The 22170-nt window shown below is 51.9% G+C and overlaps 4 protein-coding genes across 4 annotated transcripts; 2 read left to right on the forward strand and 2 right to left on the reverse strand.

The window, feature by feature from the left end:
- Positions 1–236: 236 nt before the first annotated feature.
- Positions 237–4268, reverse strand: LOC131260996 (chromatin-remodeling complex ATPase chain Iswi). The gene is made up of 3 exons (XM_058262870.1): positions 4139–4268; positions 1286–3868; positions 237–1137 (listed from the first exon to the last, which is right to left on the reverse strand). Exons 1-3 carry the CDS (start codon positions 4190–4192, stop codon positions 697–699), a joined length of 3078 nt encoding a protein of 1025 aa, XP_058118853.1. The 5' UTR covers positions 4193–4268; the 3' UTR covers positions 237–696.
- Positions 4269–6246: 1978 nt separating this feature from the next.
- On the forward strand, positions 6247–8659 carry LOC131258456 (probable global transcription activator SNF2L1). Its single transcript, XM_058259781.1, has 3 exons — positions 6247–6305; positions 6372–6835; positions 6903–8659. Exons 1-3 carry the CDS (start codon positions 6291–6293, stop codon positions 8407–8409), a joined length of 1986 nt encoding a protein of 661 aa, XP_058115764.1. The 5' UTR covers positions 6247–6290; the 3' UTR covers positions 8410–8659.
- LOC131258457 (WD repeat-containing protein 43) lies at positions 8509–10981 on the reverse strand. The gene is made up of 4 exons (XM_058259782.1): positions 9724–10981; positions 9401–9660; positions 9184–9333; positions 8509–9118 (listed from the first exon to the last, which is right to left on the reverse strand). Exons 1-4 carry the CDS (start codon positions 10894–10896, stop codon positions 8764–8766), a joined length of 1938 nt encoding a protein of 645 aa, XP_058115765.1. The 5' UTR covers positions 10897–10981; the 3' UTR covers positions 8509–8763.
- A 590-nt stretch (positions 10982–11571) lies between these two features.
- Positions 11572–22099, forward strand: LOC131260694 (serine/arginine repetitive matrix protein 2-like). Its single transcript, XM_058262487.1, has 4 exons — positions 11572–18748; positions 19331–19398; positions 19483–19611; positions 19712–22099. Exons 1-4 carry the CDS (start codon positions 11821–11823, stop codon positions 19883–19885), a joined length of 7299 nt encoding a protein of 2432 aa, XP_058118470.1. The 5' UTR covers positions 11572–11820; the 3' UTR covers positions 19886–22099.
- The last annotated feature ends 71 nt before the right edge of the window (positions 22100–22170 follow it).

Raw genomic sequence — 22170 nt, forward strand, 5'->3', positions numbered from 1 at the left:
AGGCGGCTTAGGGAAAGTGGCGTTATCTGATGATGATTGCCGTGTGCTGCAGCGAAATAACAATCGCTAGGGATAATCAATCTAAAGCAAGCAAACTGAAAACAGAAAGCTTTTGGCTATCCAGAGTGTGTGATAAAACCTGGGTTAAATACTGGATGATTATTATCTGTGAGTGTGTGTGTGTGTGTGTTTTTTAAATCAGTTTTCCTGTTTTTCTATTTCCGACACGTAGCAGGTTGTCATTAAAATATATTTTTTACACTATACTTAAAATAAAGGAGAACAGAAAGACATCCACATCCGCCCTCTTGTGTCACCCTAGCGTCTTACATTTATCCTACGTAGCTAGTTGTTGGGTTGAGGTTATGTTTCTAAAGTAGTGCAGTATCTTCAATTGGCGCTGGAGGATAGCAGAAAAAGTAATAAAAACAGGACTAAAACTGCCCAGCTGCTCTTCCGGGAGGGGAAACAGTTTCAAAGATCATCATAAGCCCGAAGCCTGGTGGCGGAATGTGTCCACTTCTCGCTCGTACGTACGTATTTCCCTCCCTAACGATACCCCGCGCATGTGGGTCGGGAATTATGTTTCCTTTCCTTTTGAGAATTATCATTATTTCTTCTCCTTCGTTCGATTCAAAGGTTCAGTCAAATCACGTTCACGCATTCGCATCATCGAAACGTTCCCTCTCCCTGTCTCTAGGCTTTCTTTTTCTTCTTGTTCTTATCGTTCGCGGCGGGTGCCGTTTCCGCCTTGCGCTTCTGGTTGGACTTTGGTGTGCCACCGCCACCGGCCCCAGCACCGGCCCCCGTGCCCACATTCCCGCCGCCCGTCTTTTTCTTCTTCTCGAGCCGCTCCTTCTCCTCCAGCTCCTGATTTTCTCGCTCGATCAGTGTGATCAGCGTGTTGCAGCGGCGCTGCAGTTCGAGGGCGGTGCGCGACTTCAGGAACCAGTCGAAACGGAACTGGGGCGCGGAGCGGACGGCCGCCCGCAGCTCCTCGTACACGTTCTCTTTGTCGAAGCCAAGCTTGTGCAGCATGCAAACGAGGAACCGGTCCTCCTCCTCGGTGTAGTTCTTACCCTTGTTGTTCGCGTACGCAATCCGCAGCTGGTGGAATGGTGCGCGGTATCGGGCCATCTGCAAGAAAGTGAATGAAAAACGGGAAAACGATGGTTGTAACAATTCCACTGGCAAATTAACTTGTTTCCATAGAAACAAAAATTAAAAAGAATTTTCAACGAAAAAAGAATTGAAAGTAGAACCAGGTTGATGACTTGAAACTTACCTTGCTGTCCAACGCACGCTTGATAGATGCACGACGCTGTATCTTTGCCTCACCGCGCTCGATCTGCGCCATGATACGCTCGATGTCCTGCAGCTCATGGCACCGCTCCCAGAACACCGCACTGTACTCCATCACCTCGTCCGGCGACTTGCCCTCGACCTCGCGCGCAATGTTCTCGATGTCGTCCCGGCCGTACTTCTCGTTCGCCTTGATGAACTGATTAAAGTCGCGCTTGGTCCAGTTGGTGAAACCCTGCGTCAGCAGCGACTCCTTCTCGACCAGCTCCTCGTCGGTGAGCGGTTCCGCCTCGTCGATCTTGCGCTGCTCCTCGCGCTGCACCTTGTTCGCCTCGGCACCGAGGTCCGGATTCTTCGGTACCTTGTAGTTCACCGTCTTGCGGTAGTGGTAGATCTCCTGATCGAGCAGCTCGAACAGACGGGGCGGGAAGAACTGAAAGTCCTGCACGATCGGTTGCTTCGGTGGGCGCGGGGCTTTCGGAGCTTTCGGTTCGGCCACACGCAGTGCCTCCTTGAAGTACGCATCAACCGCGTAGTTTGCCTTCCGTTCGCGCTTCGGTGGCTCAATCCACGAGCCGAGCGTCTGCAGCTTCTGCTTCTCGCGATAGTCTTCACCCTCGAACTGGTAAACGGAGCGATTTTCCGGATTGTCCGTGTCGAGCGTGAAGCTGCGCAGCGAGCTCTCGCCCATCTTGTCTAGCTTGGCGTTTTGCTCCTGCGTTTTCTCCTCGCCCTTCTGCAGGATCGCGTCGATGTCCTCGTCGGTGATCTCGGAGTCGCGCGACTGAAACACGTGGTTCGCACCGAACCGGATGATGTTCAGCATTTCGTCCTTGTTCAGGTGGGTCGTTTTGTTGTCCACCAGCCGACCCTGCTGGATGACGAGCTTGTCCAGCTTCAGCTTTACCTCCGCTCGCTCAACGATCTTCTCCTCCACCGTGTTCTCCGTGATGAGACGGAACACGCGCACCTGCTTCTTCTGTCCGATACGATGGGCGCGATCCATCGCCTGCAGATCCATCTGGGGATTCCAATCGGAGTCATAGATGATGACCACATCGGCCGTAGCCAGATTGATACCGAGACCACCGGCACGCGTGGACAGCATGAAGATGAACTTGGTGCTGTTCTCCGCATTGTAATCGGCGATCATGTTCGAACGATCCTCGTGCGGCGTCTGCCCGTCCAGCCGACAGTACTGATAGCCGCGCCAGTGGCAAAAGTCCTCCAGGATGTCCAGCATGCGCGTCATCTGGCTGAAGATGAGCACGCGAGAGCCCTGCTCCTGCAGCTTGTTGAGCAGCTTGTCCAGCACCACCATCTTGCCGCTGTTCTCCAGCAGATGGTAGTCGGTCGTGTACGGTGGGCCCGGTTCCGCACCGTCGAACAGATACGGGTGGTTGGTGCACTTGCGCAGCTGCATCAGGATGTTCTGCAGGCGCATCTTCTCCACCTTACCAGCCCCGTTCACCACATCGATGTCCTTCATCAGAATCTTGGTGTACCATTCGCGCTGCATTTTGGACAGACCGACGAAAATCTTTACCTCCTTCTTCGGCAGCAGCCGCTTTTCGACCTCGGACTTGAGCCGCCGCAGCAGGAACGGTTTCAACACGGCGTGCAGACGCTCGATCAGCGAGTTGTCGTCCATGCACTGGTTCGCGTCGAACCAGCTGTCAAAGTCCTCGGCGCTGTTGAAGATGTCCGGCAGCAGGAAGTTCAGCAGGGCCCACAGCTCGTGCAGGTTGTTCTGCAGCGGCGTACCGGTCAGCAGCAGCCGGTTGGCGGTCTTAAACTCACGCAAAATTTCCGAAAGCTTCGATTTTTCATTCTTAATACGATGCGCCTCGTCGATCACCATGTAGCGCCAGTTGAACTTCTTGAAAACCGCCTTCTCGCGGATACACATCTCGTACGACGTGATGCAAACGTCCCACTCACCCGGCATCAGCACGTCCCTGATGAACGCATTGCGCGTCTCCTGGTCACCGATCAGGCACACGGCCCGGATCGATGGACACCAGCGACCGAACTCGTTCACCCAGTTCTGCAGCGTCGACTTCGGTACGATGACGATGTGCGGCCCCTGGTTGTTGCGCACGTTCTTCAGGTAGCCGAGCAGCGAGATCGTCTGTAGCGTCTTTCCCAGTCCCATCTCGTCCGCCAGGATTCCGTTGATGCCGTTTTCGTACAGCGAAATCATCCAGTTTAGTCCGCGGATCTGATAGTCACGCATCTCACCCGCCTTGATGTAGGGCGGTGACGACTCGAACCGGAACACCGTTTTCGCCTTCTGGTTCGTCTCGGCCAGCAACTCCTCGTCCTCCTCCTGCTCCGTCTTCCGGTGCCGATGGTCGCCCGGGTCGGCATTTTTATCCACCTTCGGTTTGCGGCCGCGTGGTGCCTTCGGTGGGCTGCCCTTGTTCGGCGCTGAGTTCATGAAGTGAGCGAAAATTTCCGTCTGCTTCAGCAGAAACTCGAACCGCCGTCCACGATCCGTCTCGAGCGTTGCATCGTAGTCCGGTTCCTTTGTGTTGGACGACGTTGTATCCGAGTTGGATTCATTCTATCGGAAGCAAACAAACCCACCGGACCACGTAGAAAACAAAGAAATCAATAAAACTGAAACATTGGTTGCCGGACATGGCGCAATCCTAGCGGAAGGATCATTATCCTCGGTGCTCGCCGTTTCTTTTTTTTCTTTTTGGTTAGCATCATCTTGGCAGCGATCTGTCAGACCTAAAAGCAAGCGTCCAGCCGCTTGGCAATAGGCATCACCGATTCTTTGCTTGCACATAAGAATGAACATGAGCTACACTGCATACCACATACGTACCGAGTTTTCATTTGTGTCCGTCGCTTCGACGGCGTTTTCTTCCTCCTTAGACATGTTTGAAAACACAATTTTACGCTAGTAAACACAATTTTTCTATTCTCGTAGTCGGTCTGAACTTTAGAAACCAAACATCAAAAGAGCGGCGAATAGGACAGTGCTGCCAAAGACGCCTAATTTGCCAGGCGATGAAACAGTGCTGCCAAACGCGCCTAATTCGCCGGTTCGCTTTTGGGGCGAAATACGCTCTTTAAAACAACGGTAAAATGACTTTGAAAGATTCGAACTCGATGACCTGAACCGGAAAACCGATGTTTCCCGCCAAACCCGTTCCAACATAGGTTTTTTTTTCTCAAAACAAAACGAAACGATAGTTAGTAAAATTTTACCTTGGCCGGCCTCGTCCCATACAAAAAAGAGTTTTTTTGTTCGCGCTGAGGAGTTTTGAAAGAAACCGTGTGAATTCATTCTAGTGGTGGGTGAATCTTTTCCTTACAAGAGGCACTCGAAACCCCACATCCGAAACCCTATCCATGAAGCAGTCGCGATATGATGTAAAACAGTCAATGTCGGCCTGGAATTCGTTTATCCTAATCTGAATCCACATCAATTCACAACTAACAATTCGCGGGGGTGCACGACAGCCGAGCGGTAGCACCGGTTAGAAAATCGGCCCATGAGCGCCGGGGCTCACCACCTCGACGACGTGGGTTCGAATCCCAACCGAGACAGGATCCTCCCCTGTACGAGAGGACTGACTATCCACGTACAATAGAGAAAACAAGTCTCGTAAGCCCTTAACGAGCATGCATGACCACGATGTCGTTACGCCAAGAAGAAGAAGACTTCCCAAGGAGAACCCTGCTGCACTTGCCTACCAAAGGTATCCATGCCTACCTAAAAGAACCTTGCCGAGTGTATTTTTGGTAGGCATGGACACCTCATAACCTACCAATAATTTGTTTTGGGAGGCACCGCAGTGGAAAGAGGTACTGGCTGTCAAACCTTTGTTTGTTTACTGTTTACTGTTTACTGTGCAAGTCTGGCCAACTAGCAAGCATTCGAAAACAGGAAGGGACGATGACCCTCATCGACAGGTATAGAAACTGCAACGCAGTGTAAATAGTTGGTCGGTGGCCAACGGACTTCGCGGCGATCATCGGTTGTTACCGGTTGTAACATAGTATCGGTGGCCAGTGTTCGATAGCAGCGCTTGGATTGACCGACTCGGGGTGGTTAACCGGGGCCGTGTTAACTCGCATCAGACAGTAAGTACGTGTGTAAGAACCCACAGCAGAGAGTTCTTACTGATGATGATTTGTCCGTGCTTTTCACACATTTCAGTGTCTCGACAAGGAGGAAGAAGCGGCTTGAAATAAACATGAATGCATTCTACGTGTTTTCACTGGGCATGACGGAGTGGTGCTGCACATCGTACATCGAAGGAGCCTGCTACGATCCGTGGTCGCTGTTTGCCAGCACGAACCAGAGGAGGCGTCGGACGATTTCTGAACATTTCCCCTGATTGCCTACCGAACCGGACGATATATATATATAATATTATAGATGTATCAAAATAATAAAACAATCAAAAATATTTTCCTGTATGAAAATAATTATTATGGGAAAGAAAAGATATCCTGAACCCAGCTCATATAATCTACTACGAATGGGTATACGTTTTTTACGCGTATAGCCAGAAATAGGTGTTATAAACACGTTGCACAGTCACGTTGTCAAAACAGTTCTCTTTTGCGGTGTCCCGCAAGTATCAAGAGAATTGTTTTACCCTTCTTTTCAGAAGTGTTTTACATCCAAAATTGCATAGCAAATCTGCTGCAAAAGAAGGTGTAAAACACTTCTGAAAAGAAGAGCGATCAGGTCTCAAGAGAATTCTTTTACATCAAAATGACGCCAAAATTTCTCGTTGGGTTGCTCTTTGATGCTTTTTCTAATCCCAAATGAATCAAACCTGATCCAAAATTATCAAATTAGATTCAATCCTTTAGAACCCCTTGGGGATCGAGTCTTCAAATCTTCCGAATACCGATTCTGCCAACACTACCAAGCAACCATTTTCGCGCCAAACCTCAGTTGTCTTTTGCGTTGCTTGTTCGTACATGATTTCACAGTTTGCTGCAACTGCTCTACTAACATGGAATCGAACACGGTAAAACATGATCAAGTGAGTGTAGTTGTATGGATATCATAAAATTTCTTCTTGTTTCTTAAACAGGATATTCAGGAAAATATGCTGCCGCTAGAGAATGCCTTGGAAAACGTTCCGCAACCATCTTCCATTGAACAGGCGGAGGCCGAAAGGCGTTTCGTGGAACGGAAAGAGTTTCAGGACGATTTGTATAGACACCGGGCGAAACAGCTAGAATTTCTCGAAAAGAAACTGTCTGGTTTTGCTGGTTTTATGCGGGAAATTAAGAAGAAAAAACCTGGATTCCAGAAAAAAGCCGGTGTGAAACCATTGCAAAACATAAAAAATGTCCGCAGCAATTCGCCCGATGATACCGTGTTCGATGAAACTCCTTCGTACATAGAAGGTACGATGCGGGGTTATCAGGTAGAAGGACTCAACTGGATGATTTCCCTGTACCAAAATGGTCTGAATGGCATCTTAGCCGATGAGATGGGGCTCGGGAAAACCATTCAGTCCATTTCCATGATCGGTTATCTGATGAATGTTCGGTAAGTGGTGTGCTTATAATTGTTGGGGCGGCAACGCTATGTGTACTAAGTTTGAAAATCATTGCAGTGAACTAAAGGGTCCTTTTCTAGTGGTTGTGCCGCTTACTACAATCGATAATTGGATAAAGGAATTTGCAAGATTTCTTCCCTCAGCGAATGTCCTGAGGGCGCACGCAATTGGTGACCTGAAACAAGAGATCTTTAAAAAGCTAAAAGCTACACGACGTTCATGGAACGTGGTCGTCACGAGCTACGAGTTTTTGGTTCGTCATAAATTTTACTTTTCAAGAATCAACTTCCACTACGCTATCATCGACGAGGGCCACCGGGCAAAGAATGAGAATACACTTTTCCCTCGAACGTTGCGTGTGTGCCACATTCAAGGTATGATCATGCTGACCGGTACACCAATCCACAACAATCTGCATGAACTGTGGGCCCTGCTGAATCTGCTGATGCCACTGTTCTTCAACAGTGCTGACAATTTCGATAGCTGGTTCAAGGTGGAGGACTGTATCGATCCGCAGCATGAGCAGACGCGCCGGTTGCAAAACCTCCTGAAACCACTCATGCTACGACGGATTAAGAGCGAAGTGTGTCCCGATATTCCACCCAAAGTTCGCATAACTCTGTTCATTCCACCCACGGAAGAGATCTGCGTGTGGTCGAAAAAAATACTTGAGAGAGACGTTCAGATCTTAAAATCTAATGGCTTTCTCGGGCAATACCGTATATCCAACGTTTTTCCGTACCTTAGACAATCGACGCTCCATCCGTATCTAATTCCTGGAGCCGAACCGACCGAGCACGGCAATGAAGTCACGGAACAGATTGTGGAATACAGCAGCAAAATGATCGTGCTGGATAGGTTGCTAAAAAGGCTGAAAGAGCGGGGATCGAAGGTGCTTATTTTTACGCAGTTCGTCATGATGTTGGACATTCTGATGGACTTCTTCGACTATCGCGGTTATGAGTACTGCGTTATCCATGGAAGCACATCTATCGAGGAACGGCAAAAACGAATGGACTCATTCAACCACCCCGATTCAGACAAGTTCATTTTCGCACTGTCAACGCGCGCCGGTGGTCTGGGCATCAATCTGGTTGCAGCCGACACCGTCATTTTTTACGACATGGATTTCAACCCGCAGGCGGATTTCCAGGCGGAAGATCGAGCGCATCGTATTGGGCAGCTGAAGAAGGTGCACATCTTTCGGTTGTTCGTGCGCGGCACCATTGAGGAATCCTTAAATGCTATATCGGAGCGCAAAAAGCAGTTGGATGAGTCCGTCATTAAGCGCACTTTGACAAAGCAGCTTCAAATAGCAGCAATCGAATTTCAGCAGAAGAATCTTTGGTCCGTTGGAACCATCGATCCATCGGCAGTGGAGAACGAATTGGATGCTGTGTTTCGTGAGATGGACACGGATTCAGGACTGCAGGAGGACTGTGCCATCGTAGTACCCGGAATACCCCGCGAAAATAATAATATTGTTGTTTCGCAGAAGCGCAAACGCGACGATGAATTAATCACCTCCAGCAAACGCAAGCGTGTAGCTGTAAGTGAGATTTAGAAAAGCCGTTTGTTCGCTTCACTACGTTACCTGATAACTATTATTACCATTATTATTAACATCATTCAGGGAAATTAGTTCCATCACTGTTTTGCTTTATGGATTATTATCGTGTTGGGTTAAACACAAAACTTCTTTTTTGTCAGCTTGAATATAATTTAAATATGACCTCATAAATACTCATTCCCAAATATTGAACTTGATCGTTTTGTAACATGATGCATGATTTTCGTTAATAAATGTATTCCTTACGTAATTTCGTTTGCTTTCTGTCGTCTTCTTACGAAAAGCCAAATCCTTAAGTTGAATAGCTACAATTCTTAATTTATTGTATAAACTGGAATCTGATGATACTCAATCAGAAACTTCCATTTCGCTTTCATCGTCATCGCTCGCATCTTTTTTGTGAACCCCATGACCATTCTGGCGTAACAAAGGCGTAGTACCGTTCCTGTTGGCTGACATTTTGTCTTCATCGTACTCTTCATTGTCATCGTCGTCATCGACATCGTCGACATCCTCGTCATCGTACATGTCTTCGTTAGATGACTCAGGCTGTTCGATACCTTCCTTTCCCAGCATCGAATCCACATCGGAATCGTCACCCTCCTGGTACACAAGCACGTTGGTGTTGGCCTGATCTTCCGGTGTTACCGTTTGCTTGTTACGATCGATTTGTTCAAGAAGTAATCCCAAACGACCGCGTAGTCTAAAAGGAACAAACAATATTCGATTCAGACAACATGTGATAAAACACTTAAAGCCCTACGTTACCTGGAAAGGGAGTTCAAATGCTCCACGCGATACTCGATGATTCCGAGGCAGGTGGCGAATTCACCCAACAGGTTTGATGACCCCAGTGCCATCATCTGGCTTGAGTGGATGCTGATAAGATGTTTAAGCCAACAGACGGCCGTTTGAACGCTACAAAAATGGATTGGGTAGAGTTTAGATACGGATAAAGTTAAAAAAAATATGTATCAATACGTACTGCATCGTTTTCATTTGCATCATATGCGAAAGCTCGTTCAAAAGAGCGCTCACATATTGGGACGGCATGCGCTGGATCGTTTGCTGAATTACTTCTGGGTCGTTGTTAGAGAAAACTAGCCGTAGCAGGTCGGCATCTTTGCTGTGGAGTCCCTGTACCAGCAGATGAATCATATTCTTTTGCCCCGATTTCGTTTTCGTTCCGCTGCGGTCCGGCAGCAGAGAAAGGTTCTCCAGTCGCACTTCCATTGGAATTTCAACCTACAATCGTATTGAGTTTATTAGAACATTTGGCGCGACAAACCCCACCTGGCGTAACGTTACCTTTTTGACCGACTTTTTATTCGCATTCACCGGGTTCAAGTACTCCGCATCTTCGACGAGAGGCGTTTTCGTTTTAAGGTCCCCGTCCTTTGCTTTACCGGTTATCAACTTGACCGGTTCTCGGATAATAACATTCCACTTAACGTCGTCCTCGATCGTTACCTGCTCAAAGCGTAAGTGTGCCTCCGTGCCGTACCCGAGGAGAATTTGCTCTTGCTGTGGAGAATATTGCACCGTGGCAACAAATACGGGCAACCGGTCGACCACTTTCGTTTCCTGGCCCGTTGAATCGATGGCCACCTCAAACATGTGCGAAGCTTTGTACGGTTTCTTGGTGCTCAGTTTGCCCATATCTCGCACGAAGTAGTGCGACACACCCGTCCGCGATACGGCCACTAGGTGAAGCTTGTTACCGACGAGCTTTGGGGATAAATACTCCGGAACGTCGTCCAGCGCGAAGTAAGCGATCGGATTCTTTTCCTCACCGGTAATGGACCACAGGGACAGGTTGCGGTCGTTTGCCGAGCCGGACAATGCGTACACTACTGCGTCTTCGTCCACACCGACAATGATAGGGTGCAGTAGTTGTGTGTTGGAAGTATGTCCGACGAGGGTGCGCACCGTTTGATCACTTTCGCGATCCCATAGTGTTAGCTGTTTCGCGCCGGTTAGAATAGATCCAGCGTGCGCCATAACGCAGGTTAACTTTTCCACCCCAATCTTGTGCACCTTGCGCTGGGCGCACTTGCTGACGCTCCATTCGATGACCTTTCCGTCGGCACCGGCCGTGTAGATGCGATCCGAGTCGTGCTCCGCGTTGAAGTATATCGCCGTGATGGGAGCCGTATGTCCATCGCCTTTACAGGTGTGTTCTATGGAGCCTGTCGCCAGGCTGTAGAATGCAACTCCACCCTTGCTGGTGCCAAAAGCCACTAGTAACTGTCCTGCCAAGCTTAGTCGTGATTTCTTCGACTTTCCTTTTGGAGTGGTTCTCTCGTTGTTGCCAGTCTGGATCCATGCGAAGCTCGTGCACGGTGCGTTGAGGTGCAAGTTCGGCGTGTAAACCTGATGAACGGCGCTGGCTTCCACATCGTGCACGACGAATTTACCTTGCTGACCGATGTATGCACAGTACTTGCCGTCGGGGGAAAACTGCCGCAATGTAAGAGACATGGTTGGAGGCTAATTTATTGTGTTATTTCTAGTGAATAAAAGCATGGGAACTTCAAACGTGAAAAACAGCGTGCTCGGTCTTTGATTGTTATGTCCACGGTAAACGTCAAAATATATGACATTTCCGAATATCCCTTTGAAAAGCCCTTAGTTTTTCCGTGAAAAAAAGCAAAACATTGTGAATTTATCAACCAAACAAACGATGTAAAATATTATAATAAATAGATGATATTTAAAATGTATGTTTTATAGCACTTTTTACCTGTAGGGTACTATTTTCAAGAATACCTGATATCTTGGACGGTTGTAACGTCTGAAAGACGTTTGCCATCAGACGTTTCCCAGCCAAAACAAATTAATGGAACTTGGTGCAAGGATTGGACTAACAGAGTCCTGAGGTATTTTCAATAACAAAATGGGCTCGAGTTGTTGTTTGAAGACTAGACAGAACGGATTTTATATCAGCGTTCATCAACATTTCTTGATTTTTATAAAACTAATTTATCAGATGAAACGTACGTTTGATTTCCAGTCGGCGCTGGGTCCGATACTGAATAACTGGAATTCGGCGAACTACGGGATCAGCTGGGTGCAGGTCGGCTTACTCACCACTACCCACACCAGCCAAAATCGCCATTTTTGTCTTGCTGCTCAAAGAGAAACTGCATCGGACGCAGGTTCACGAACCAAAAAGGAAGCAGCAATAGTGGAAGAAAGTAAAACATTTTAACTCCCGTAAATCGTCGCTAGTGTTTGTCACCGATCTGTGCTGTGTCCGGGTGGTCGTGGAATCAAGTTTCTCCTGGGAAACCGATCGCGGAAGGTGCGTTGCAGTTTTTGATGGACAGCTAAGCATACACCACCGAGAGTGTGAAGCAGGCGGAGCATTCTAGCGAACGTCAAACGTCTACCTTTGCACCTGCGATGACGACCGACACGGAGGACGAGGTGGTGCCAGTGATGATGGTGCCGGTCGGGGCAACTCCGTCGACCTCGACCGGGCGAACCCGAAGACTACGCAATCGAACCGTGCTGGCGGACGAGGACGACAGTGACAACGACAGTAGCGGCAGTGGGCCCATCGCGGGACCGAGTCGGCGACGCACCGTCCCCGTTGCCAAGCTCGACCTGGCATCGGAAAGCTCGGAGTGGGAATCGGACTGGAACAGCAGCGAGGAGCAGTTGCTGGAAAAGGGTGACAAGGACGCGGTAGCGGCCGTGCTAGCCAGCAAGCTCGGGTACGCCTCGGACGAGTCGAGCGGAAGCGCCAGTAGCAGCGATTGCGAAAAGTGTCCTATCTGTCTCCTATCGCTACACAACCAGCAGGTCGGGGTACCACAAGTGTGCGAGCATATGTTTTGTGCGCCGTGCATCAAAGAATGGTCAAACAATGTGTCCACCTGCCCGATCGATCGAAAGTCCTTCGACGTCATCAACATTTTCCGCGACACGGACTTGCAGAAGGGAAGCGTCGCAGTGTACCACGTACCACCGAAGCCGTCCGGCGATGAGGAAGGAGTAGATCGGTTAGGTGACGCGGCGGCAACGGCGGGCGTTGCTGCCGGAGGAGTGCCCCCGGAGCCGGACGAGCTGACGTACTGCGAGGTGTGTCGACAGGCGCACAGTGAGGAAACGATGCTGCTATGCGATTCGTGCAACTTGGGCTATCACATGGAGTGTCTCAATCCGCCCCTGCTCGAGATACCTTCCGGCTCGTGGTACTGCGACTGCTGCTTCGCGTCCGGCTCCGACGAGGACGACAACGAGCTGCAGGATCTGCTAAATGATCTGAACGAAATAGGTGGAATGCGTGAGTCCCGCTTGCGCCAGCGCATACACAGTCCGGCCCGGATCGTCCGCACACGTCAGAGCGAACGCATACGAGCGGCCATCCTCAATCGGGCAGCCGCCGCCGTCCGGTTGAACGTTGCCCCAAGCTCACCGGATGGTGCTGGACCGTCAACGGTGGCCACCGCTCGGACACGCCGCCTGGCAGCTGGTTCATCGGCACACGGTGGAAGCAGCAGCAGCAGCAGTTTAGTCGCGGTAGCAGCTGCACCCCGGGCGCGCAAGACGGTCAAGCGGAAACGACGCCGTCGAACGCGGAGGAAAATTCTCAGCATGATCATCTCCGAGTACGACGTGGACGACAACGACGACAATGGGGGCGGCGGGGGCGAGGGACACAAGTTTGCAATCAAGCGCAAGAAACTCTACAGCACGCTGCGGAAACTGCGCAAGAAGCGTGCGAAGCGCCGCAAGTCAGCCTCCACTACGATCCTCGGAAACCGGAGCCGGAACCGCTTGGTGGGTGCACTGGGCGTTACGGTGGGAGCTACAGATGGTGGGGCGGTCGGTGGTGAGCTGATCCGGGTGACCAACATGGATAGCGATGGCGTGCAGCGGCAACGGATCAGCGCCGGTATAGCGCCGCTAAAGATTTTCGGTGGCCGCAACGATCTGGAATACTTCAGTGACGATGACGATGATGAGGAGGGTAGCAGCACGGGTGGTGGTGGAGGTTTAGGAGGCGGCGGATCTACCCTCGTGGCGAGCAGATCGTCTGGACCGCGGCTCCGCAATGGCGTTGGTCGATGGCGAGCGTTGAAAAGTGGATTCGAAAGCTTCAGCACACCAACACTGAACCGGGCAAGTGGTTCGAGTACCGCCGGGGACCTGCTTGGTAGCATCCTCGAGAGCCAGGAGCGCTGGCATTCCCGCGAAGGTCTACGAAACGTTCGTATTGCCGGTGGAAGAATTATTTTCCCCACATCCTCCAGCTCGACGGGGAGGCGCTCAACAACCACGACGGCAACGACGGCGACGACTGCGACGGGTTCCAGTAACGGCGAGGGTCAGATAACGTCGGCGGCCAACACGTCGGACAGTACGAGCACGCAGCTGACGGCAAACAGCACACCGGGAAGCTCTGCTGGACCGGGTAGCAATAATTCTTCCTCTTCCACCAGTCACCAGTCCATGAATGGTACGGGAGAACGAGAAAGTAGCGGTGCTGGTGGTGCTGGTGCTGGCCCTAGCAGCTACTCAAACAGTGGGCTTCCCGGGCCGTCCGATGCAGGACCGGTGAGTAGCAAGGTGGCGTCAACGACAACGACCGTTGCCAGCGGGAACAAACCAGATGAGGATCAGCAGGAGGATAGCGATCAGGAGAACAAGAACAACAAGACTGTCTCGGCCGCGGGTCGTTTGCCGAAAGGGTTGGCACATGACGATGCCAATGCGGACGCCGAACCACCGCCACCGAGCACGAGCTCGTCTTCGTCCGCGGCGGAAAACAATTGTCCGAACTTTTCCGTCTACTCATCGGAAACGCTCCAGTACGCGAAGGGTGGCGACGACGGCAACCAACCGTACGATCCGCTCGATGCCGAGCAGCGCACCGACGACGAAGGTCAAACGGAGGACGATCGGTTCGCGGGCGAGCGCGACGAAGATCTGGTGCAGCTCGACGATGACGATATCGACGGGGAACCGATGTACCCGGGAGCGGCGACACCGCCACCAGCAAGCGAACCGCAGGATCATCAAATGGCCAGCTCGAATAGTAACACCGTGGCGGCAAATGGCGTGGAAGCTGGGGGAAGAAGGGTGAGGAGGAAAACAAGCCAAGGTCAAGACGAAGAGGAGGACGAGCACGAGGAGGAGGATGACGACGAAGAGGACGACGGAACACCGGCCCGGGATGAGTTCGACTCAGAGAGCGATGATGAGCTGAAGAAAATCGAAGCCGATTCCAGTCGTGGCCTCGATGGGCGTCCAAATCGGGTGGACGGGCTCGATGCCCTGACGCCACCCCTCACCACATCGCTCGTGGCGGCACTGGGGGCGTCCGGGGCCGCAATGGCTGCGGCATCCGCAATCGCTACCGCCAACTTTGGTCCGCCGGGCCGTGTAGCTAACGTGGTTACTAACAACTCCGGCAGCGGTCCGGCAGGGGAAGATGATCGTAGTTACACGCCCTGCCTGGACGAGAAGTATCAGGAACGACGCGATCTGATCGATGCTGGCGAGGGTACATCGGGTGCGGGCGCTGGCGGGGGAATGCTGTTGGCCGCATCGTCGCGCTTCCGAAGCCAGGGTAGTGCCATCGATTCGGCTGGCATCGATGGAATGGACACGGAGCTTATTTCGGAGGACGAAGAGGACAATGACGCGTTCCCCGAGGAAGGAGGGGTTTCGGTGGAAGCCTCGACCTCGAAAGCGTCCGGTTCCGGGGCGAAACGGAAGGAGCTGACGTTCAAGAAGGTCACGAAGCGCGGTCGCGAACGGAATTACCGTGAGAAGGACAAGGAGAAGGAGAAGGAGAAGGACAAGGACTCCGGCTCGCGGAGGCGTTCGTCGGGACGACGGGAAGGTGGCGACGAGGGTGATGAGCAGCAGCGGGAGAGCGGTGGCGAAGGGAAATCCACAAACACCGAGCGTCGGAATCGGCAGCGACGTCCGAAGCGAAAGGAACTGCCTCGGTACGACATTCGCTCGATCATCGCCGAGAAGCGGCCCCGTATCTACAAGGACCCATTCGGGCGGGACATTACACCGAAGCGTCGTTCGCGGACACGTTCGCCGTCCAGGAGCCGCTCTCGCGATCGCACCCGTCGTGACGTATCGTTTTCCCTTTCACCCGAGCCGGTTCCAGCGGCAAGGGCACGTTCACGTGACCGCGCTTACGGCGGTTCACAGAGGAGACGCTCACTTTCCCCACTGCCCGCGCGCCATCGTGGCCGATCGCCGGCTGGTGGTGGTGTCCGATCGCCGCTTCCCTTCCGTGGTCGCTCGTCGTCACGGTCGCGCTCGAGAGGAGTTGGTGGACGCCCGATGCCGCTTCGATCACTGTCGCCTCATTCTCCGCCTCCGATGCGCGGACGGTATGGTGGTGGTGCCCGATCGCCACGGTCGCTGTCCCGCTCACGATCGCTTTCGCTGGATCGCCGACCTCTCGCGGGACGCCGCGGAAGCTTGCGACGCTCGTTCGCCGCCGACAGCAGATCACGGTCCCGCACACGATCACGCTCACGTTCCCGCTCACGGTCCCGCGGATCACGATCCCCTCCGCCGAACACGGATCGAAGGATTTCGCGCGCGAAAAAGAAGGCCAAGCGGAAGAACAAACAACGGCTCGTGTCACCCGGGGCCGGTCGGAGTCGCAGCAGAAGTCGAACCCCTCGCAGTCGAAGCCGCAGCCCGGCGATCGGTGTGCGTGGCGGACGTGTCCGTGGTGGCCACAAAGGAGGCGACCCTGGTGGCGGTGGTCGGAAGAAGAAAACCAAACGTCGCAGTGTGTCTCCCCCACCGCAACCACCGCTGCCGACGGGAAAGAAGGCCAAGAAGAAGAAGGATCGTAAGCGGACGTCCCTGTCGCCGGTCGGTTCCCGTTCGCGCTCGCAATCGCGCAGCCCGCCTCCAACTTCTTCGTCGTTGCTAGCGGATCGGTACACCAAAGGCACCACGCAACACCACCATCGGCAGCGATCGCGTGATCGAGACTCGTGGACGCCACCGCCCCCGCCACTGCCGAAAACGAACGGTGCGAGCAATGCCGTCGCGACGGCCGCCGCCGCCGCCAACCTGACGGTGATCCTCACGAACGAGGAAGCGCTGGCGAAGAAGAAGCAGCAGCTGAACGGGGGCAAGGACGGCCGAAGCCGCAGCAGTAAGCAAGCCCGCAAGGAGGCCCGACGTCGGGAGCGGGAGGCGGCACGTGAAGGCGGCAAGAAGAGTGGCGGTCTGCAGCCCTCGAAGGAAGTATTTGCATCGGGTGATAATATTCTTGTAAGTGTTAGCTTTAGCGAAAAGAACAAAGACGGTGCGGCGACGGGTGGGGCGAGCGGATCAACGGCGACGGCCGGGTCGACCGCAGCGGGTGGAGGTGGTGCGGATGGGAAGGGATCGGATTCACGGCACCATCATCACCATCATCACCATCATCATCATCACCAAGGAGAAGCGGCCAGCGAGCGGTTGGGATCGTCCAAGCAGCAGCGTCAGAAGGAAGCGACCACCTCCTCTTCCACGTCCTCCAAGCGCCAGCGGGGTACGACCGCCACCGAGTCGACAAAGACGTCGAAGCGCTCGGATGAAGCTGCTGCAGTCAGGCGGAAGCAGCGTGCGCAACGAAAAGCTGGTGCTGGGGACGGACCTGGTCCGAAGCCGGTCGTCATTATCGACCTCGATGGGTCACCGTTCCGCGTGCTTACCCCTTCGCCTAAGGCCGTCATCGTGCTATCGGACAGTGACACCGAGAAGGACAAGGAAAACCGACGTACAGTGGGCACTGCGGAGGGAGCCCTACCGTCCGGTCAGGGTGGTACTAGCGGATCGCAGGAAAAGCGCCCGGAGGGAACCACCACCCTCGGCCAATCACTGGGACTGCTGCTCGGTGTTGATGGTCCGCTCGGACCGATGAATGCTGGAGGAGCGGGCGGTGCCGGAAATGCAGGTGGTGGAGCCACGGGTGGTGGTGTTCGTAAAACAACGCCACCGGACGCACGTCGGCCATCCCCGGACGATGATATGTTTGGTCCGAAAACGCCACCTGGGTTCCCCGCCGGTGGGGGACCGGGACATCTTTCCTCCAAGGCGACCCTCCAGCAGGCTCCCAAGTTTTCGATGCAGGTCAAGACGAAATCCTCCAACCTGCGTCCCGTCAACCCGCTGTACGATCCGGGCGATCTGGACGAACCGAAGGACGACAGCCCGGATCGGCAGGAGGCGGCAAATGCTGCGGCAGCGGCGGTGGTGGGAGAAATCACCGGCTCGGCATCGTCGGCCCAGGCTGCTGCAGCGCTGGGGATGGTCGCTACGTACGGTGGGATGCTCGGTGGCGCCGGTACAACCACCGTCGGGCCAAACACTCCACCCGAACCAGCGCCCCAATCGCCATCACCCGACGTGTACGATCCGTTCGAGCCAACCAAGTCACCGTCACCGTCGCCGCCCCCTGGCCAGGGACGGGATCGATCGGATGCGCTCTCGATTGCCCGGCTCTCGGACGAAGAGCGCCAGGAGAAGGGTTCGGCCGGAGTTGGTGGTGGTGCGGCCGACGGGGAAGGCATGGGCGACTCCGGTGCCTCTGGCGTTGCTAACGATGGCTCACTGAACGGCGGAATGATTGAATCGCGTACACCTCCTCAACCGATGACGCTAAAGTCGACCCGCCAGAACAGCGGCGCCAGCGGCGGCAGCAACAACAACGCAGGACCCGGTGTCTCGAACGGTGGCGCCGGTAAGGTGACAGTCCTGAGCAACCTCGTCCTCACCGGCGGCGGCTCGTCGAACGTCGTGAACAACAGCGGCTCGGACGGACGGCTTGACGCATCCGGCGCTAACTCCGACTCGGACGTCATCTTCGACGACTTCATGTCGGCCGGCAACAGCCTCATCTCGAAGCTTCCACTACCGGGCTCTTCCTCCGCGGCCCAGGCCGGTGGCCCGCAGCAGCAACAGCCAGGCACGACCAGCAACAAATTCGTCGGCGACTTCCTCAATCCCACCGACTCGCCGTACTCGCCCGGTGCGAGCGACTTTGACGACCTCTTCGAACCGCCCGGCGGTGTGGATCTGCTCGACTCGCCACCGCCCCCTCCTCACCATTCGCACGGCGGCAAGCAGCAGTCGTCGGCGGCCAACAATGGGCCCTCGGGCTCCCAACAGCAGCAACACGGTTACAAACCATCGACCTCGAAGCAGATGCCGAATACGAAGGCGGCCAAAAAGTCCACCAATCAGTTCGATTCGCTGTTCGGTTCGTCACCGAACCACAACAACTCTACTGGCGCCACCGGTCGGAGCAGGCGGGAACGCAAAGGAGGGCAGCACAGGCGCTCGAAGGGAGGTACGTATCGGTAACAGGAATAGTACACATGTCTTCAAATACTTTAAGAACAAGTTCCTTCATTCGACTTCTATCGTTATTGTTTCACAAATTCAAAGGTTTGCGGCATTCCATTGGCATAAAGAGGACAGTTTTTGCTTGTTTTAATTTGATAGTACATATGACACACTCACAATAATTCATTTGATTTATGTCTGCTGAACTAAGAAGCCAGGGCCTTTCTGGATAAAAAGGTAGCTAAATATATCCAACAACCATTTTTATGTCTTGTGCAAACACCACAGAATATTTTAAAAAATATGTAGAAAGTAAGGTTAATGGAATGACGTTAAGCGCTACGTCGGTCCCATGGGGCCGACAGTGTTCTTTCCCGTAAACCGGCGTCGGTCTGCTTGGACCGACACAGCCCGTTAGGTAAGCCGGCGTTTCTACGAATTGCTTGCAGAACGGAAAGCGGTGCAATTTGCGCATAGCGCTTAACGTGTTAACCGCCGTTGCGACATGGCTAATGGCTGTGCATTTATATTCCCGTAAATCAAGTTACATAAAAATCAATCCGCTCATGCCCAAACTTCTTTACAGGTAAAGCAAACCAAAAAACTGACGCCGGGGACGAGGAAGATCCTTCGAAGCTGACGGTCAAGGAGAAGGTACGTCCGGGGTGTTGTTTGTCTGTTTGTTTGTGCTTATCATCAAAAAAGTATTTATTAATCCGACCCGCTACTGTTTTGCAGTACCTCAAGAAACTCAACCGCCTCGAGCGTGTCGTCGAAGAGGTGAAGCTGGTCATTAAACCTTACTACAACAAGAAGCAGATCAACAAAGACGAATACAAAGACATAATGCGTCGGGCCGTACCGAAGGTAGGTGTATTACTTTGCATTCCATCGCGCCCGATAGCGTTCTGACCTTTCTGACCTGACCAATTCGTTTGGTTTATTTTCGTGCTTTCTGTTGTTTTAGATCTGCCACAGCCGAACCGGCGAGATTAACCCGATAAAAATACAGAAGCTCATCAAGGCGTACGTGCGTAAGATACGTGGCAAGCGGCGCACCGGCAAGAAGGGTCCCGGGGTGGGCGGAGGAGGTGGTCCCGGTGGTCTGATGGCAGCGAGCAACAACGCGATCATACTGTAGGAAAAGAGCTCGGGACGTGCGTGATTCCGTGGTTCTTCGAGCAATTTGATAGTTTTTATCAGTATCTAATACATTTACAGCGTAGGGATACACACTCACACACACACACTCACATATGCATAGTTTGTAAAAGAAACGATGATGCTTCGCGGAAATTGGAGTGGGAAAGTGGAACAAAATTCTAGGGTTTTTGGAATGCAACCGATAATTCCACACAAACACACACACACACAGAGTATCTAAAACCCCACTACCTATCGCATTGAGCGCCCTTCAAACTGGCACTGTTCTTCGACGCGGGGATAGTGGTTAGTTTGTGTTGGGTTATAATGAACTGTATAGAAAAAAAAAGTAAAGAATCGCGACCTATATTATTATTATTATTATTATTATTATCGCTTAACTTGACCAGGATGTAGACCGAAGTAAAGGTCTGCGCTCGTACCGTGTACCATTATAGCAAAACCCTCTTATCTCCCCTATTATGATCATGTAATCACTCACCGATTGTGTACCGTTCATTGCGATCGCGAGAGAGCTAGTTTTAAATTAATATTATACATACTTATGTTTATGTACAAAGTAGGAAAAAAGAACCCGAAAATTACGACACCGGAAAGCTGGGGCAATCAGAGAAAGAGAGAAAGAGTGAGCGTATGCGGTTTGTACAACAGAAACAACCGGCAAACGGAGCACAGGTTTGGAGGGATCAGTCTCAATCTCTCAGTGTGTTTTTAGTTATGTGAATGTCTGTCTGTCTTCTGTATGTTTTTTTGCGTTAGGATGTATTAGGTTCGATTATTATAATAAATTTAACAGAACAAAAGAAACAAAAAACTCCCCCGCACGTATGGGTAGCAATATCTCGCGACGCCAAGTAACGGATGAGGACAGAAACCCGGTCACGGAAAGAATACAATTATCGACCACCACATCCCCGAAACTACGCGGAGAGGAAAGTGCAAATTCGGAAGGAACACTGTTAAACTGTTAGCAAAACTTCCAACGGTGGAACGCCCCTTGCAGGGAGTTTTCGAATGTATGTGTTTAGTAAGAGGCCAATCACCCGCGAGTGGCGTTTCCCCCAATTCGCGGAAGGAATCGATAACAAAAAAAGGATGATGCATGCGGTGCGGTAACATTTAAGTCGTATTTATAGATTGAGTGTATTATAGAGAAAAACAAAATTAAACAAACAAACAAAACAATTAAACTATTGCTAACGAAAATCGTTAGGGCTTACAAAAGTGAAGAGCAAGATCGGAGGAGTACGAGAAACTTATTCACTTCTTGCAAGCATGCGCAATCACATTAGCACACACACACACCCATGATTACACAAAGTTGCTCTTAAAACAATGGAGCACCAAAATATTAAGCGCGCTATATATGAAGAAAGGCACGGTGGGATGGACGGATTGAAGGAACTAAAAATGCCTCCAACGATGGCACGTCGCCTAAGGAAGATTTAAGGATGGCAAAACACTAGCCGTAACGAACAAATTATATTTATTAACATATAAATACTATTGAACACGGCAGAAAACAAAAAGAAAAACAACACACATACAAAACATTAATCACACAATCTCCTTCTCCTCGTGCGCTCGTTAAGTGATAAGCTGAAAATAGTACGCTGTTAAGTAGACACAATGATGCTGTTCCGCGCGTCAATGGTTCCAAATTGTGTGTGTGTTTGCGCTCTCCGGATGTGATGTTTTTATGCTGATACAGGGGGAGGGGAGCCGTGCCCTACACAAGGGCCGCTGGGAAGGACCTCTTGCATCACCCGTAGGAACCGCTCTAAACTCTAAAGGAATTTTTGATTGTTTCCTCTTCCCGCTCGGGCACGCCTTTTTCTTAAGATTCCAATTAAAATCATTTTCACACACGCAGACACACATCAGTGCGTCGTACCAGGTCGCGGATGCTCTTTGGGGGGCCAGTATTTCCAGAAGAGCTTCGTTATCCTTTACCGTGTGCTGCTATGGCATGCGAGGGACACCGTTCCCCGCATAACGATAAGCCCTCGTTTTGGGCGAGAGGAAACACGGAACGTTCCGAAAACGCAGGCGGAGCAACCCGCACATTGCATTGGGCCAAAACGGATGGATGTGTACCAACAAAGGCAGATAGAAGAGAGGAAGGATGGCGGTTGAGAACCAGAGAGAAAGAAATTCAAATAAAAACAATGAATCATGGTTTAATAAAATGCTAGCTACTAAGTGAAATGATTCATTCTTGTGTTTTCTTGTCTTTTTCGAGCTCTGATCGTTCCGGAAAGA

Source organism: Anopheles coustani, chromosome 3, assembly GCF_943734705.1.
Source record: "Anopheles coustani chromosome 3, idAnoCousDA_361_x.2, whole genome shotgun sequence".
In the NCBI taxonomy this organism is placed as follows: domain Eukaryota; kingdom Metazoa; phylum Arthropoda; class Insecta; order Diptera; family Culicidae; genus Anopheles; species Anopheles coustani.

Excerpts from the sequence above, each read along its gene's own strand:
- LOC131260996 (XM_058262870.1), bottom strand. The coding sequence starts at position 4,192 with ATGTCTAAGGAGGAAGAAAACGCCGTCGAAGCGACGGACACAAATGAA. Across the intron at positions 3,869-4,138 it reads CGGACACAAATGAAAACTCG|AATGAATCCAACTCGGATAC; the intron begins GTACGTATGTGG and ends TGCTTCCGATAG. Across the intron at positions 1,138-1,285 it reads AGCGTGCGTTGGACAGCAAG|ATGGCCCGATACCGCGCACC; the intron begins GTAAGTTTCAAG and ends ACTTTCTTGCAG.
- LOC131258456 (XM_058259781.1), top strand. Across the intron at positions 6,836-6,902 it reads GGTTATCTGATGAATGTTCG|TGAACTAAAGGGTCCTTTTC; the intron begins GTAAGTGGTGTG and ends AAATCATTGCAG.
- LOC131258457 (XM_058259782.1), bottom strand. The coding sequence starts at position 10,896 with ATGTCTCTTACATTGCGGCAGTTTTCCCCCGACGGCAAGTACTGTGCA. Across the intron at positions 9,334-9,400 it reads ATGCAAATGAAAACGATGCA|CGTTCAAACGGCCGTCTGTT; the intron begins GTACGTATTGAT and ends CCATTTTTGTAG. Across the intron at positions 9,119-9,183 it reads CATTTGAACTCCCTTTCCAG|ACTACGCGGTCGTTTGGGAT; the intron begins GTAACGTAGGGC and ends TGTTCCTTTTAG.
- LOC131260694 (XM_058262487.1), top strand. The coding sequence starts at position 11,821 with ATGACGACCGACACGGAGGACGAGGTGGTGCCAGTGATGATGGTGCCG. Across the intron at positions 18,749-19,330 it reads GCACAGGCGCTCGAAGGGAG|GTAAAGCAAACCAAAAAACT; the intron begins GTACGTATCGGT and ends ACTTCTTTACAG. Across the intron at positions 19,399-19,482 it reads AGCTGACGGTCAAGGAGAAG|TACCTCAAGAAACTCAACCG; the intron begins GTACGTCCGGGG and ends ACTGTTTTGCAG.